This window comes from Tachypleus tridentatus, chromosome 7, assembly GCF_004210375.1.
Source record: "Tachypleus tridentatus isolate NWPU-2018 chromosome 7, ASM421037v1, whole genome shotgun sequence".
NCBI classification, from domain to species: Eukaryota; Metazoa; Arthropoda; class Merostomata; order Xiphosura; family Limulidae; genus Tachypleus; species Tachypleus tridentatus.
In genome coordinates, this window is record NC_134831.1 from 141,400,919 (window position 1) to 141,416,236 (window position 15,318).

The 15,318-nt window shown below is 32.5% G+C and overlaps 1 protein-coding gene across 1 annotated transcript in view; it reads right to left on the reverse strand.

Moving 5' to 3' along the window:
- Positions 1 to 15,318, reverse strand: part of LOC143256763 (neural-cadherin-like) — a 325,327-nt gene that overhangs the window by 6,487 nt on the left and 303,522 nt on the right. Inside the window, exons 26-34 of the mRNA XM_076514416.1 lie at positions 14,484 to 14,731; positions 10,958 to 11,235; positions 10,369 to 10,717; positions 8,927 to 9,219; positions 7,916 to 8,046; positions 6,603 to 6,769; positions 3,990 to 4,293; positions 3,016 to 3,196; positions 745 to 986 (exon numbers count right to left, since the gene is read on the reverse strand). Of these exons, the coding sequence (XP_076370531.1) occupies positions 745 to 986; positions 3,016 to 3,196; positions 3,990 to 4,293; positions 6,603 to 6,769; positions 7,916 to 8,046; positions 8,927 to 9,219; positions 10,369 to 10,717; positions 10,958 to 11,235; positions 14,484 to 14,731 (2,193 nt within the window). The remainder of the gene's footprint in view (positions 1 to 744; positions 987 to 3,015; positions 3,197 to 3,989; positions 4,294 to 6,602; positions 6,770 to 7,915; positions 8,047 to 8,926; positions 9,220 to 10,368; positions 10,718 to 10,957; positions 11,236 to 14,483; positions 14,732 to 15,318) is intronic.

Below are 15,318 nucleotides of genomic sequence, written 5' to 3' on the forward strand. Positions count from 1 at the left end.
ACGAAGTATTCAGCTATTTGGTAACAGTTTTATGTCATAATAGTTTCAGTGATTTTTTTCAAAACTTTTGTAGGTGATCCTGTGTGTTAACTACTTAAGCTGAGTTTCAGTGATTAGTATTGTATATTTAACATTTACGAAAACGTCTTTAATGATTTAGTTATAATAGTGTATTTCGTGAAAAATTTTTAAAAAAGTCTGTAATTTATTTCAACAAAGCCTTTGACAGGTTAACTGGCACATGATTTCCTACTATCAATTTTTTATATTTTATTTATCTAAAGTAGGCTTACAATGATAATGAGTTTTACAGTATTATTCTAAATTTTCAATAAACGTTCAAACTGAACTTAGTCTTAGCTCTTTTTGATGAATTTTGTGAATAAGTAAAACCTCTTATTACCTCATGCTTTTTATTTACTTGCATAGTATCCATGACTTTAAACATTGTGGGCAGAGGGGTAGCGTATGAGAAAATATTTAGTAATGATTTGATTTTCCTATTTGGCTTAGAGTAAACTTACACTTCTATAATTATTAGATAAATCGAAAATCTGATTCCACCTAAACGATACTTAATAAAAATCGAGTAAACGATGTGTTAAAAATACTTTATTATTTCTCTAATTAATCTGTCAAATGTATATCTAAATATTGGATGAAAGTATATGTTACTTAATCATCAGAAAATACGTAAAATCATATGTATTGCATATTTTACTACCACGTAAAAATGATACTGACCTAAAATAAAAAGAAAGCAGACCAAGATGGCTGTTAAGGCACCCATGCTGAGTTTAATAGTGTTTGCTTCTACCAGAATCTGACAGTCGATCCCACTATAGCCATCTGGGCATCTGCAGTAAAACCCTTCTCCGTTAGGTAGGTCAACGCAAGTTCCGCCGTTAAAACACGGATCAATAAAACAGTCATCTGCATCTGTGCAGTCCAGTCCATCCGGGGTCTTTTCAAAGCCTTCGGGACAGCTGAATCACGAAAACATAATTAATTTTTTTTTGACAAGTTGAGACTCAAACGTGTAAGAAAAACATATTGAATATTGGATACAATTCAATAAAGTTTGCTCCAAAAGCTAGTTAATGTTTAGAACACAATATTTCACAACTAGCTGTTGTTATAATCCAGTGGTTCAGAAGAAAGGTATAATTCAATTTGCTGATAAACACTGAGAAACAAAAGAAACTTACGGACAAAATGAATTCTACTTACATCAAAGACACAAAAGCTGTGTGTGTTACGCATTAATAACTTCAGAATTACCAGAACAGTTACCTTTGAAATTTTCTGATTCTCGTATCCCATCAAAAATTTTTTATGAGGTTTTACTCAAAGTAATATACATTTGCAAGATATCAAATTTTACTACAATATCTAAAACAAACAGGAATATAAAAAAAAAATTTTGCTGGAATTTTCTTTGACATGTTTTCTTGAGAAAATTTAGTTCCTCAGATTAGAGTGAAACTGCCAATACAAAATTAATTTTTTTTATTTAAGATTTCTCAAGTTACAATTGGAGATTCTTTCTCAGAGAACTGTTTGAAAATTATGTGGGATGTAAAACTAATTTAAAATCAAAATTTTATCTCGTTTATTTCGAATTCCGCATAAAGCTACAAGATAGTTATCTGCTCTAGCCATCCCATAAGTTATCAGTGTAAGACTAAAGTGAAGGCAACTAGTCATCATTACTCGCTGCCAAATATTGGGCTACTCCTTTACCAACGAATAGTGGGATTAACCGTCACGTTATAACGCCCCCACGGCTGAAAAGGCAAGCATGTTTGATGCGACGGGGATGCAAACCCGCAACCCTCAGATTACGAGTCGCACGCCTTAACCCACCTGGCCATGCCGGATCCGTTTGATGTGACAGGGAGTTAAACCCACGACTTCCAAGATTACTACTTGAGCTCTTTAATCACATGGACATGCCGGGTAAAATTTAATTTCTTTAAGCTTCAAAGTATTTAAAATGATATAAGTCTTATATTTCCTACTTTTCCCCATGAGAAATATGTTTGGTGAATCTCATTAGGAATGAACATTAAAACTTATAAAGTATACATTAAATTATAAGCCGTCTTACATGTGTATTATTAATACATGGATGTCGTATCCCCAGTACATGTAATTTGAGATAAATTGGAAAATAAATATGGTATGATAGAATCAACTATAAAGATATTTCCCAGATAAATAAATTAGTTTAAAGGATGTTCAATATAATTTGAGTAACGCAATCTGACTGCTCTCGTAAAGATAAAAGAGAACACAGATATGGTTAATAAAATACCTTCGGAATTAATTAAGCTGTACACACCACCTTTCTTCTGTAAATTAATCTGAAAGTTTCATTGCTTTTACATTTTAAAATGTTTCTTAGCCAGTCGTCCAGGATGTAGCCCGGCATGACCAGCTGGATTAAGGTGTTCGAATCGTAATCCGAGAGTCGCGGGTTCGAATCCCCGTAACACCAAACATACCCGTTCTTTCAGCCGTGAGAGCGTTATAATGTTATAATTAATCACACCATTCGTTGGTAAAAGAGTAGCTAAAAAGTTGGCGGTGGGTGGTGATGACTAACTGTCTTCCCTCTAGTCTTACACTACTAAATTAGAGACGGCTAGCGCAGATAGCCCTCGTGTAGCTTTGCCCAAAATTAAAAAAAAAAACAACGAACAGAAAACAAACAAACGTCTACAATGTGATTGATGACGTATTATTATCAGATTCGTTTACACAGTAAGTTGTTTACAAGCTTTTACCTCTGATTGTGTTTCTGCCTTATAGTAGGTAGTAGATAGGTTACAAGTATTATTGTAAATCTTAGAAGAAACATGTTTAGAGATTTAGGTGATTTTAGACTAACTAAATAAGTAAATTTATTGGGTTATTTTTATATAATTTATTTGTTACTAGTGTACAGTTTATGGAGTATAACAACGTAACGTTATCGAGCTTCAGTTTAATAAATCTTAAGAAATGCATCACCTGCATTCATGAACGAGCCACATATCCTTACAAACAAAAGGAGGGGGACAATCGACCCATTTACAGGAATAGTTAGAAGGACATCCTGGTATCAAGTTGTTCCATTCTATTACTGCAGCATTCTCAGAACCATTCTCCATGGGAAAAAACTTTTGATCCAATCGGATATCACTGATGCAACCTATATAATTGTTTATAACAGTCATATCAAAATCAGAAGAATTATATTCTGGTAACTTAATAAAATGCATAATACACATTGTGATCAGACAGTACTTTAAAAATTTCAGTATTCTATCTGCAAGCCATTATGATCCTAGAATTACCAGACTGAATGTTCTTAATTCGTTTGAGCAACATAAATCATAATATTCCTGAAACTTAGTTTTGAACTTAAAAATAATGAACAAGTTGTTTATTAATTGAATTACCTGGAAATAAAAGGGAATTAAAGGAAAACAATGTCTAACTTAACAGAACATATCTAGCCACATTTCACTACAATTAAAATTTAAGCCTTGCTAGTAGTTAACACGATATTACAGTAAAATTATATGTATTTTTTACTTTGCTAAATATCCAAAGGCTATGATTTAAAAGCAGTGTTTTATACGTTGTTAAATATCGAAAGGTCATGATTTACAGGGTTTTATAAATTTTTCAGTCACTGTTAGCAAGATTAACTTATCACATAAACGAAGAAATAGCAAACACTCGTTTCAGCGAGAGCATTTTACTTTTAAAATGAACGTCTCCGAAATACCCTTTATATTTCTACAGTGTTTTTAAACCTTCAGTAAATGTTGTCCATGTTGTAAGCCCATATACTTGACGTTCACTCACCGAATTTTCCAATTCACGAAGTAAACAATCCATTCTTTATTTAACTGTTTGCCAAGAAATGGATTTTTTTTTGTCACCTGACCAGTAAAAAGGAAATCATGAAATACACATTGATAACGTATTGTATTTACCTTCTTGGAAGTCGTTATCCACTAGTGTTACTCCTGGACCAACATACTGCACATCTCCACCAGCAACCACGTTTTGCTTTTCTATTTCCATAGTTTGATGCTGTTCTTCATAATCCATTAATTCGTTATATCTGCGACCACCACCACCATCCAGCGTGATACTGGCTGTGCTGCCATACCTCAAGATCCTTACAGAGTGCCACTGTCCATCACTGACCATAACATGAGGCAGCCAGAGTTCGCGCTCGTCAGTCGTTCTATATGGATTCAGGTTAAAGCGAAGTCTGAGTTTTTTGTTCTTAACCTATACGTAAGAACAAGTTCAATGTTATACTTTAGAAAAATAACACAATCTAAGCAGATTAAGGTTTGGTTATTAAGAGCTACAATATTATGGTTTACCTTAATTTCTCAGACTCTGTATGTGTTATTACCGGTAGGAATATCGTAGTTTAATATTGTGCTTAAAATATCTTATGTTTTCTTGATAATTTACATTTCTCTATTAAAATTTTGCCGAAGGTAGACCTCAAAATATTGCAGGGAGTTTTAAAGACGATTTGTTGTTTTCCTAGTGCAAAACTACACAACAGGCTATCCGCACTCTCTCTATCGCGGAGAATCGAACTCCGGATTTTAAAATATTAGTTCTTTAATATCGATACGATGAAGTACTTGTGCTCATTTGCTGGTTATTTTATTAATGCAATGCCACTTACATTATCTATTATGTCCAGTACGGGGAACTGAATCTTGGATTTTAGTGTTGTAAGTCCGTAAAGTTAACACTCTCCCAAAGGACATCTTCCGTAAGTAAATAAAAATCCTTCTCCAGTTTTAAAAATCATCTTATTAAATAATATGTTGCAATTGCAGTAAGATAAATCATTGGCAGAGAAAAAAAGTTTACATCTTTGAACATCATTTTGAAAAAGTTAGATAAAAATGAATTAATTAAAATATAAAAAATCTAATACGCAAGAAAAGAATTTATGAAACGTTAAAAAATAATCATGGCACAGAATAATTTGAAAAAGTACGAAAGTATGAAATATGCCAAAATATTATTTAAAAAGTTAAAGGTTCTCATTGAAAAGAATCACTGGTCAAGTAGATTTCTTATTATTTATTAACGGGATCTTATATTATAAAACCTCCAGGTATGAGATGGTCTCAGTCCAGTAAATATAGCAGAAATATTCACATTACAAGGTAAAATCAAGGTATTAGTATATTTCTACCGTTGAAATGGCCAGGTGGCTATGTTGCTCGACATGAAACATCAGGGATCCGAATTCCCATAACTGGACATGCTCGTTCCCTTTCAGCTATGAGTGGGGAGTTATGATGTGACGATAAATCTCATTATTTGTTGGTAAAATAGTGTTCCAAGAGTTGGTGGTGAGCGGTGTTGACTAGTAACCTTCACTCTAATTTGTCACTTCTAAATGAGAGACGGTTAGCACAGATAGCCTTCTTGTAGCTTTAAGTGAAATTCCAAAAACGAACAACCAAACAAAATTGTTAACAACCAGTAATTACTTAAATGAAATTTGATTGTTATTATCTCGTAATCGAACTGTTTTCAATTTATATCGTTAGTTTTGGAACATTATTTCAGGAAGTACATTTTGGAACTTCGTGCTACAGGATGCATAGAATATTGACTTTAATTAGATGTACTAGTTTATCCATAACCCAAACTACCCAAGTCTTAATTGGTACTTTAAATTCTCTGTAGCAGGTACACAATTCTGTGAAAGTGACGAAAGTAAGTCACCGGAACTTGAGCTTTCGAAAAAATAACTCAAACCATCCATTCAGTTTTGTTACTCATAATAACATTTTTGCACATGCCATGTTCACAACTCTATTTATCTTTCTATGAATTTTACATCATAACAATTCTGTTTAAAATTAAATTTCTCGTAGACGACACAGTAATGATCGAATTGTTTAAATAGAAAAACGTACTGTAAAAATCCTCAAGAGAGAAGCATGTATACTTAGCCCAAATGAGGTTATACCTGCCGAGTATCAAAAGTGTTGGATTTAGGATTCGAGAGCATCGCCAATAGCTATGTGGGTGAATGGGATGAACTTTCTCGATGCATGTTTTATTTTTATATTACACTTATTATTCAACAGTTGTTGGTATTTTTAAAGCTTGTTTATGAATAATAAATGGAAAAAGTTTGTTTTTTTTTCTTAAAAATTATAAGCTTCAGACCAAAATCTGATTTTATTAGCATCACGTCATTGTACAGTCTGTGAAACCATCGGAATAAAACTTCTTTCGGCTAAATCGTGAACATTTTCTTTTTAATATATAATTAGCACTAAATGTGTAAATGAATATTTATCTGTTTACCATCTTTTTCATGTCTATTGTTTTTAAAATATAGTCACTAACTTTCTTATAAAAAAAATTCATTTCACAAGATCTCTCGTTCCATTGATTTTCACATGTTCGTAATTTCTTTAGAAACTATTGTTTTGAGTAAATAAATAAATAACAAATTGTATTTAAACTTAAGTAGAAAGATGACCGAAACCTCAGCTCTTCAAGTTCACTAGGCTCTAAATTTAATCGCAACATCAAATCATACTTACTTCTAGCAGCAAGTACTCTCGGCCATGTTTACTGGTAGCTCTGAAGAGCTCACCATGTTTCTGTCGAGTTCTAAACTGGAGTTGAATGTCTGTTTTAAAGGTGTCAGGTATGAAAGAAAGAGCATACTTGATATAGCTGCTTTGTTGAAACATTTTTGATTGAGTTGCTGAAAAGAAAGCAAATAATAATAAGATCAAAATTGTTATTTCTTTTATACTTTTTAAACATGTTAGTGTTTTCTTTCCTACCTGACATTTTAATCCACCAATAAAAAGCATTACATCACAAGTTTCCTCCACCCAAAATCGCTTTTATATTGTTATGCTTTAGTTTTATGTATAAAATTTTAAACAACAATGTAACCAAATATTCTATTGTAAATATTGTTCAGATAAGAAAAGTTATTTAAAATGTTCTCAAGGTTTATAGATACTCTACCTAATTTCATTATTTTCGTCGATGGTGCCACCCCCAGTGAGGCAGCTGTTTGTTTGTGGACTTACAACGCTAAAATCCAGGTTTTGAAATCTGCAATGGGTAGAGCGCAGATAACCCAGTTTGTAGTTTTGTGCTTAATTAAAAAGAAACAAAGAATTGTTTTTGCTACTAAGTTGCAATAGTATGAGCGAATGAGCATATTAAACCTTATCTAAATAACATTGCCAAACTATGTATCCAATTTAAAAAATACTGTTTAAATACATGCGTCTATACAATTGCCATTGGTAGGTCTGTTATGTGGTTTATATAAATAGAAATTTCTAGAATGACTTAATAGCTTGTTATGTGGTTAACTGTTTTCAACTAATAAAAGGCTCGGCATGGCCAGGTGGTTAGGGCACTAGACTCGTAATCGGAGGGTATCGGATTCGAATCCTCGTCACATCAACATGCTCGCCCTTTCAGCCGTGGGGGGCGTTATAACGTCACGGCCAATCCCATTATTAGTTACTGCTAAATTAGGGACGGCTAGCGCAGATAGCCCTCGTGTAGCTTTGCGCGACATTCAAAACAAACCAATCAACAAATAAAAGGTTGAACAATACGTCTGTTAACCGAAAATATAGACAAAGTACCTGTCCAATACAAAAATATGTTCGGTTTCATTTGGATTATTGACGTGTTTGCGTATTTGGATAAACAATGAAGAGCATGTTAAAATTATGTTTCAAATAAACAACATATAAAATCATACTTGAAATGTATTTCTATATAACTCTTGACACGTATTAAAAAAAAACTTGAAACCTAGGTTTATAAAAATTTCGAAACTTTGAGAAATTAAATTTCAGTAAAATTATTTTTTTCTTACATTTATCGCATCGTGGTCCATACCAACCCGGGAGACACAAACACGTCGCTGTTTGATATGACGAATCGCAATATCCATTTTCACACTCAAATGTAATCTTTTTGTCAAAGCACATTTTTTCCGCTGGAGGGAGGATTTCGATGAATCCGTTTATTTTCGTTCACTAGATAGGTATCTCTTTTCACTGCTAATTCTTATTTTGTGGGTAATTAAAGTTATTTTAATAAAATATGTAAAAATGTAATATTCGTCATGTATATAACTATACGCAGAGAAAAGGTTAAATATACAATAACTGAATAACTTGTGTACAATAATTCGGTCGAATGTCTTTGCAGGCAAGCGTAAAATATGTTAAATGAGCTTGCCGTCCTCTGTAGAAGTTTCTTGCAATGTAAAATACAATGTGTGTAACTATGGTAATTAGGCAAAGTAAGAAGCAGTTCTTCTCAGTGTAAATAAAGTCAAGCTCTTGTAGCATACCAAAGGTAACTACACAAGAGTGTGAATATATATGATACGTTGTATTAATATAAATATATTAACTAAAAGATGATAACAGCACTTAGAGTGATAATATCTTATTATACACACCATAAGCTAAAACCTGTGTGTTTCAATCTTATTTACAAATATCATAAGTTTGATGCATACCAATATTTAATTAACTTGCAAGTCTAACTTTACAATCTAACTCATTTTCAGGTTATTTGAAATCGTAATGATTAACATCGGAGGCTAGTAATATTACAAAACATTATATAATTTCAAGCTCGTCCGACGTAAATTATCATACGTAACATTAGCAACATAAACATATGTTTGGTAAACACCTTTTCTCTGACGCTGATTGTAGACACACAACATAAGAATAATTTATTTTGATAAGTTACTTTATTTAGAGCCAGATTAAGCAAGTCTAACTTTACAATCTAAAAATTTGAAATTAATTTAGATATTGATTCTGTGTTCATAGACACACAACATAAGAATAAATTTTGATGTTACATACAGATTAAGAAGAAAAATATTAATTTAGATATTGATATATACACTCTTACCTCACTATTGTGAATAACATTTCTAATGCATCCATCAAATCCTTGACGTGTGTGGTGAAATTGTCGGTTGAAGTTTAGTTGTTTGTGGTGAACTCCTCCAAGTTGTAGCGGACCATTGACATTCAGATACTCATTGTATGGAGGAATTGTTTTCTTTCCTTCACATCTGGATCTGTCTGAAGTAGGTGGGTCTGTATTTGTATGTTGAGAATTTATGCAGTTATCTACCATCATGCGTACATTCTGAAAAAAAAAAGTGATATTTAAATAAAGTTATGTTTTTAAGAAATGTTGAATACATAAGATTTAGCCTTTTTAAGAGTTTGTTTGTTGTTTAACAAAAACAAAAGAATTTGATCACTTCTCACAGCTGGTATAGAAACTCGATTTTTTCTCTACCAGCTAGGGTTACACGGGGGTTGTTAATTCAAGTGTGTATATGAAGCTTTCAAACATCATATGAGAAATATAAAGTGCAATTGTGGTATTTTTAAGGTTTCAGCTTTTAATAGATTTAAATTACACTATAACTATATTTAGGGTAAATATGCAGTTTAACTTTGAAATTGATCTAATCAAACTTAAAGTTTACAGTTTGGGCTAAACTTTGAACAATTATGATTTGATCCTATTTAAAGCAAAACAATAGGTTTGCAATTAACTGAATTTACAGAGATATTAAGCTTAAAATAACTTGTATTTTTTTATTTGTTGTTGTTCTAATAACATTTTGAAGGATGCTGTAACTGTTACATTGTTTTTCTAATTTTGAATGATCCAAACTTTTAAAATTTAATTTGATTTAGGGTGAACGCGGAGTTTATAATTTTTCATCAAATAAATAAATCTACAATTTTGAATTTCAGTTTAATTGAGAGGAAAGATGCAGGTCTAATTTGAAATTTTATTTGATAGAAAATTTTACAGTTGCAAAACTATAAATTGAATTCTTAATTAGATTCAGGTTAACTATACTCTCTTTAATGGACTTAAACTTTCCAGTCAGCATCTACCTTGCTATTATGATATTTAAGGAAAACCTGCAGTTATGAATTTAACCAAATGTAAAACGTGCTTGAGGTCAAAATGTTATTTATTAGATTTACAACGTAAACGTAATCTATCTTTTCCTTAGACTTTATCAGAAGTTCAATATCATCTTTTAGACCGCAATTTATTGGACAATGCTTGAAATATTTATCTTTGGATGATATACCTACACTAATTACTTCTGGAATTAATAAGTGCAATAGTTAAAAGCTACACTAATGGCAGAACAATATTATAAAGTGCACTTAATTAACAAGTGTATTATTTATCTACAAATCATTAATAGTCATAAAAAAGAGAATTTTCTAAATACATCGTGTAGAATTTTATGAAAGAATTTACCTCCTTATCCCAAAATATATCCACTTTATGCCAAACTCCATCATTTAATGGCACTTTAACATCAACTACAACTTCTTCTGTACCAGAACCAAAGTCTATTAGCAGCCTTGGTTTTCCATTAGTGAGTTCTAGTGACACAAAATCTTGTGTCCCTTCCTCTTCATTGTCAGGATCGGAAATGGGTCCATTGTAAAGTATCAAGCCATTGCCAGTTTTAGTCATAAATTCGATACTAAAGTGAGAATTCTCACACTGCTGAAGAGGGGGAAACCAACCCCAACCATTTCCACTGAAATAACGAGTAGTTTCTTGGCACTGTGGGCCAGTAAATCCTTTTGTGCAGGTACATCTATAAGATACATCAATTTACCAGTTTTAACGCTCAGTTGCTCATTAACAAACACAAAATTTTGTAAGTATATTTATCTTTATTATATTTTATGTACTTCTTATGACCTTATTTATTTGCTTGTCAGACTTATCAAGACGTTTCTGAATGATGCATTATAGTTTAAAATTTTAGTCATAAAATTTATTAACTAAACAATTAATATCGTTATTGTTTTAACCAATCCAGAATTTAACTAACCTTACACCACTTCCAACAATTTCACATCTTCCACCGTTAAGGCATGTGGGAGGATATTTCTTACAAGTTTCTGGTTCTGAAAAATCTCGAGCACCACATTTACATTCAGGTTTCACCCAACTGTTGATTCCAACAAACGAGGTCTTGTTGGCATTGACAACCACAGGTTGACTCTCGACAACCAGTTCGTTGGTACAGCTGCCTTCGCAATTTATATTTTCAAATAAACATTCATCGATCCCCACCATAATTATATTGATGCCTACTTGCTGCTCAATCTAAAATGTGGATTTCCACAGAGATACATACAATAGAAAAAACATCTTTTTGAAAAAAGCTGCAAACAACATTTTTACGATGGATACAGTCCCTTGAAAAAGTATTCACTCCTGCAAAGATTCCACATTTTTCCCATCTGAGCTAGCATTCATGAAATTTTCAAAAAATATGTACCATCTACTCCAAACTTATAAAGGTAAAAAACCTGATATTATAAAAGTAAGTTAGGTTTAGAAAGAAAACTAGAATATTCTCAATTGTCATGACAGTCTTAAATTAGTTCAGGTGTAAACGATTAGTCTGAAAGACAACCAATTTAGTGTAATTGTTTCTGTTTGTGTGTAATCAAAGTGGTATAACTTTATTTCAGAGTAAATGCACGTGTTCAAGCCACAACTCATATAATCATACGACAAACCAGCCATGACGACGATGAAGCTTTCCAGACAAGTCAGGGGAAAGTGGTAGAGAAGCACAGGCCAGTAGAAAGTTACAAGACAATTTCAAAGCCTTTAATTATCCCTTTGAGTATAGTGAAGTCCATCAGTAAGAAGTAAGATGGACTTCATACTATCCAAATCAGGTTGCTCTTTCAAGGTAAGTAGTCGGGAAAACAGAAAACTGGTTAGGGATGCCCAGCAATGAATTTGAAAATTTTGCATACTTCCATGTCTGAGATGGAAGTCAATGTTTATACACCGACAATATTCCGGCCCCTACACAAAGCTGACCTGTATGGGTAATTGGCAAGAAAAAAGCTATTATTGAAAAAGAATCGCCTTAAATCTCTCATGGAGTTTGTGAAAAGCATATAAATAACACTTCGTACATGTGGCAGAACGTTTTTGTGATGATACGAGAGAAAAATTGAGCTTTTTGGTCTAAATTTAAAGTGTTACATCTGGTACAGGCTCAACACAGCACTCAACACCATCCCAACTGTCAATCATGGTGGTGGCAGCATCATGTTATGGGGATGCTTCTCATCAGCAAGGATTTGTAATCTTGTCAGGATTTAAGACAAGATGGGTGGTGCAATGTAAAGACGAATTTTAAAGGAAAAGTCTGCTTGAGTCAACCAATAATCTAAAACTGGGTCAAAACTTCACATTTCAATTGGACAATAACCCGAAGCCCAAGGCCAAAGCCACACTGAAATGATTTTAGAAGAAGAAAGTGAATGTCCTGAAGTAGTCAGTAAAATCTCTTGCCTAAATTTAATAGAAAATTTGTGGGAAAACTTGAAAATTGCAGTACATCAAAGATCCTCAAGTAACTTGTCGGAATTGGAGTAACTTTGCCAGGAAGAAGGGCATAAAAGTATATCATCTTATTGTAAAACTCTGGTAGAGAAAACTTAAAACAGTAATTGCTGCCAAAGTTGTTTCCATTAAGTACTGACTTAGGGGGCTGAATACTTAAGCAATCAGCAAAATTTAGTTTATGTATTTTCTTTGCAGGGTTTAATGTCATTCAACCTCCTTTGCACGTAACGGTATTAAGTTTGATCATTAAAGTTTTGAATAAAAGTAAGTTCATTAAAATCTTGTTTACATTATTTGTATTTCATCAATGTGTGACATTATTGGTAGGGTAAGAATACTTTTGCAAGGCACTGTAGCAAGATATGTAAAAAAATATGTAAACATGTTTAATCTGGTCAGTATAACTTACATCACATATAAAACTAGACTAGAACTTAAAACTAAGAATAAACAAAATATTAGTCAAACGTAAAGCTTAGAAGAGACAAAACTAGTATATACCCCATAATATCAATAATGTAACTCACTGTTGTTATTGGAAATAATGAAGTAACATTGTATAACAACAATTTTATCTTAAAATTAACTAATTTCTGAAAGAGATAGATAAATACCACTACATCTTAACAACTGACTATATTTCTGCTACAACAACACAAATATGATTACATTTCATGTTCTTAATTGGTAATATAAGTGAATAAAAAGTTATAATAAATTATAGGGAAAGGCACGGTATCGGTATCTCATCAAATTTTAATTATATATTTTTTATTATCAAGTTTATTCCTGTGAGATACTTATGATTTTTTACTATTCTATTTACGAACCTTCTAGGCTTTGGCTGAATAAAGTAATTGTGATGTTGAGTCTTGTTTTCTCAAACAATAGTTTAAGTTATTTCTTGCTGTCACAGATATATATCTGTATGTTTGTCTTGAAAGTGTCCTAGTACTGATAAGTTGTTAAATACCATGTGTAAACGTTATTATCTCTTTCTTTTCTATAACGTTTGGTTTGAATTTTGTGCAAAGCTACACAAGGGCTATCTGCGCTAGTCGTCCCAAATTTAACAATGTAAGACAGAGGGAAGGCAACTAGTAATCACCACCCACCGCTCGCTCTTGGAGTACTCTTTTACCAACGAAAAGTGGGATTTATATAAATGTAAGAACGGCTGGATTGGGTTGAGAAAATTTTTTACGTAGAGGAGCGAACAACGTTTAGACCTTCTTCTGTCATCGTCAGGTTCATAAATAATATAAAATTACATATTCAAACATCTAAGCACGCCCCTTACATTTCGACTCTCAGTTACACAACCCCTTTCAAACATGTGGTCAGTTTCCGGTCAGTTACCTCTTCCTTTCTTTGTGAACCTGACAATGATCGAAGAAGGTCGAAATGTTGTTCGCTCCTCTACGTAAAAATATTTTCTCAATCCAAACGAGCCGTTTTAACATTTATATTTTTCTCTACAAGTAGGTTTTCTCGACATCACTGGTTAAGAAGAAAAACATTGATTTTAAGAGTTGCAACTACAATATATTTTTAAAGGTATGGCATTGCATTTTTCAGAAGATAAATAAACAATTAGACACTATCTGGCGGAGACATAAATAAACTATTTCTGAAAATGCCTAAAATATATTTATGACGCCTGCTGGAATACGTAATATTTTTTTGTTTTCGTATGATCCTAAATGAGAATCTAAAGAAGATAATGTCAGTTAAAAAGTTAAGTAGACTAGCAATTAAACACGCCATATTTTATACAACAGTGACAGTTTTCGTCTGAGTAGAAACCAACAGAGAAAATAAAAATGAACGTTGATTTGAAAGTTGTTGATTTCATCATAAAAATCATAAAATAATATTTCAGCTTTATTCAATTAGAAAGTAACTAAAACTTTAAAAAAATCTCTCAAGCACGATCTTTCCCGGATAACACTGGATTTAATTTGATGTAACATTAGATTTACCCTCTTCCGATTTAAGTCTACTGCTCCATTCAACATGCTGGCTTTAAAGTAAGGAGATCCGTGAGCAGCAAACCTGATGTCGGTTATAGGAGGACGCTCCTGCTTTGAGTAAACAGTAAAAATATCAATGTTCTTGCGGTCAATTTCCAATACTTCTGCCAAAGCATTCCGAAATTCGTCGTACTTGCTTCTCCTCACTTTTCCAGTTTTCCAGTCCAGGACACGCACAAAATCTTCAGCAGAAGTTCCTAAAACAGAGTTCGTAAGTTGCAAATGAATAAATGTTGTTTCGGTTTTATTTTTAGAAGATGTAAAATGCACTACGTGGTTGTAATTGATATTAACACTAAATCCAATTTTGTAGACACAGTACAACCAGAACTTGTATCTAATCCCTACCACAAGAGCTTAGAATATATATATTTACGTCCAAAATCATTTCATTGCTTACCAGTTTGAAGGAAACTGTTCACGTTTCGTGTACTCTTATGAGTATCTTCGGCTTTTAGACTTATTGTAGATAGGAAATATTGTGATAGTAGCTAATACGTAGTGTTAATTACAATACATTAAAACAATTTTGAATATGCAAATCAACAAGTCACAAACACCTACATCCGAAATCAAGTAACGGTGGAGCGGAATGTATCATGACTACATTTTGACATCTGTTTGACGTTCACTAGGTTCTGTGTTGCAACGAGAAATTAAACAACTTTTGAAAAGGGTGTGAAATCTTTTTTAGATGCAAAATATCCATACATTCTAATAATAAAGACATGTTCAGATAAGGGATTCATGATTTTCAAAAAGAGAAAATACCTTGTATTTGATT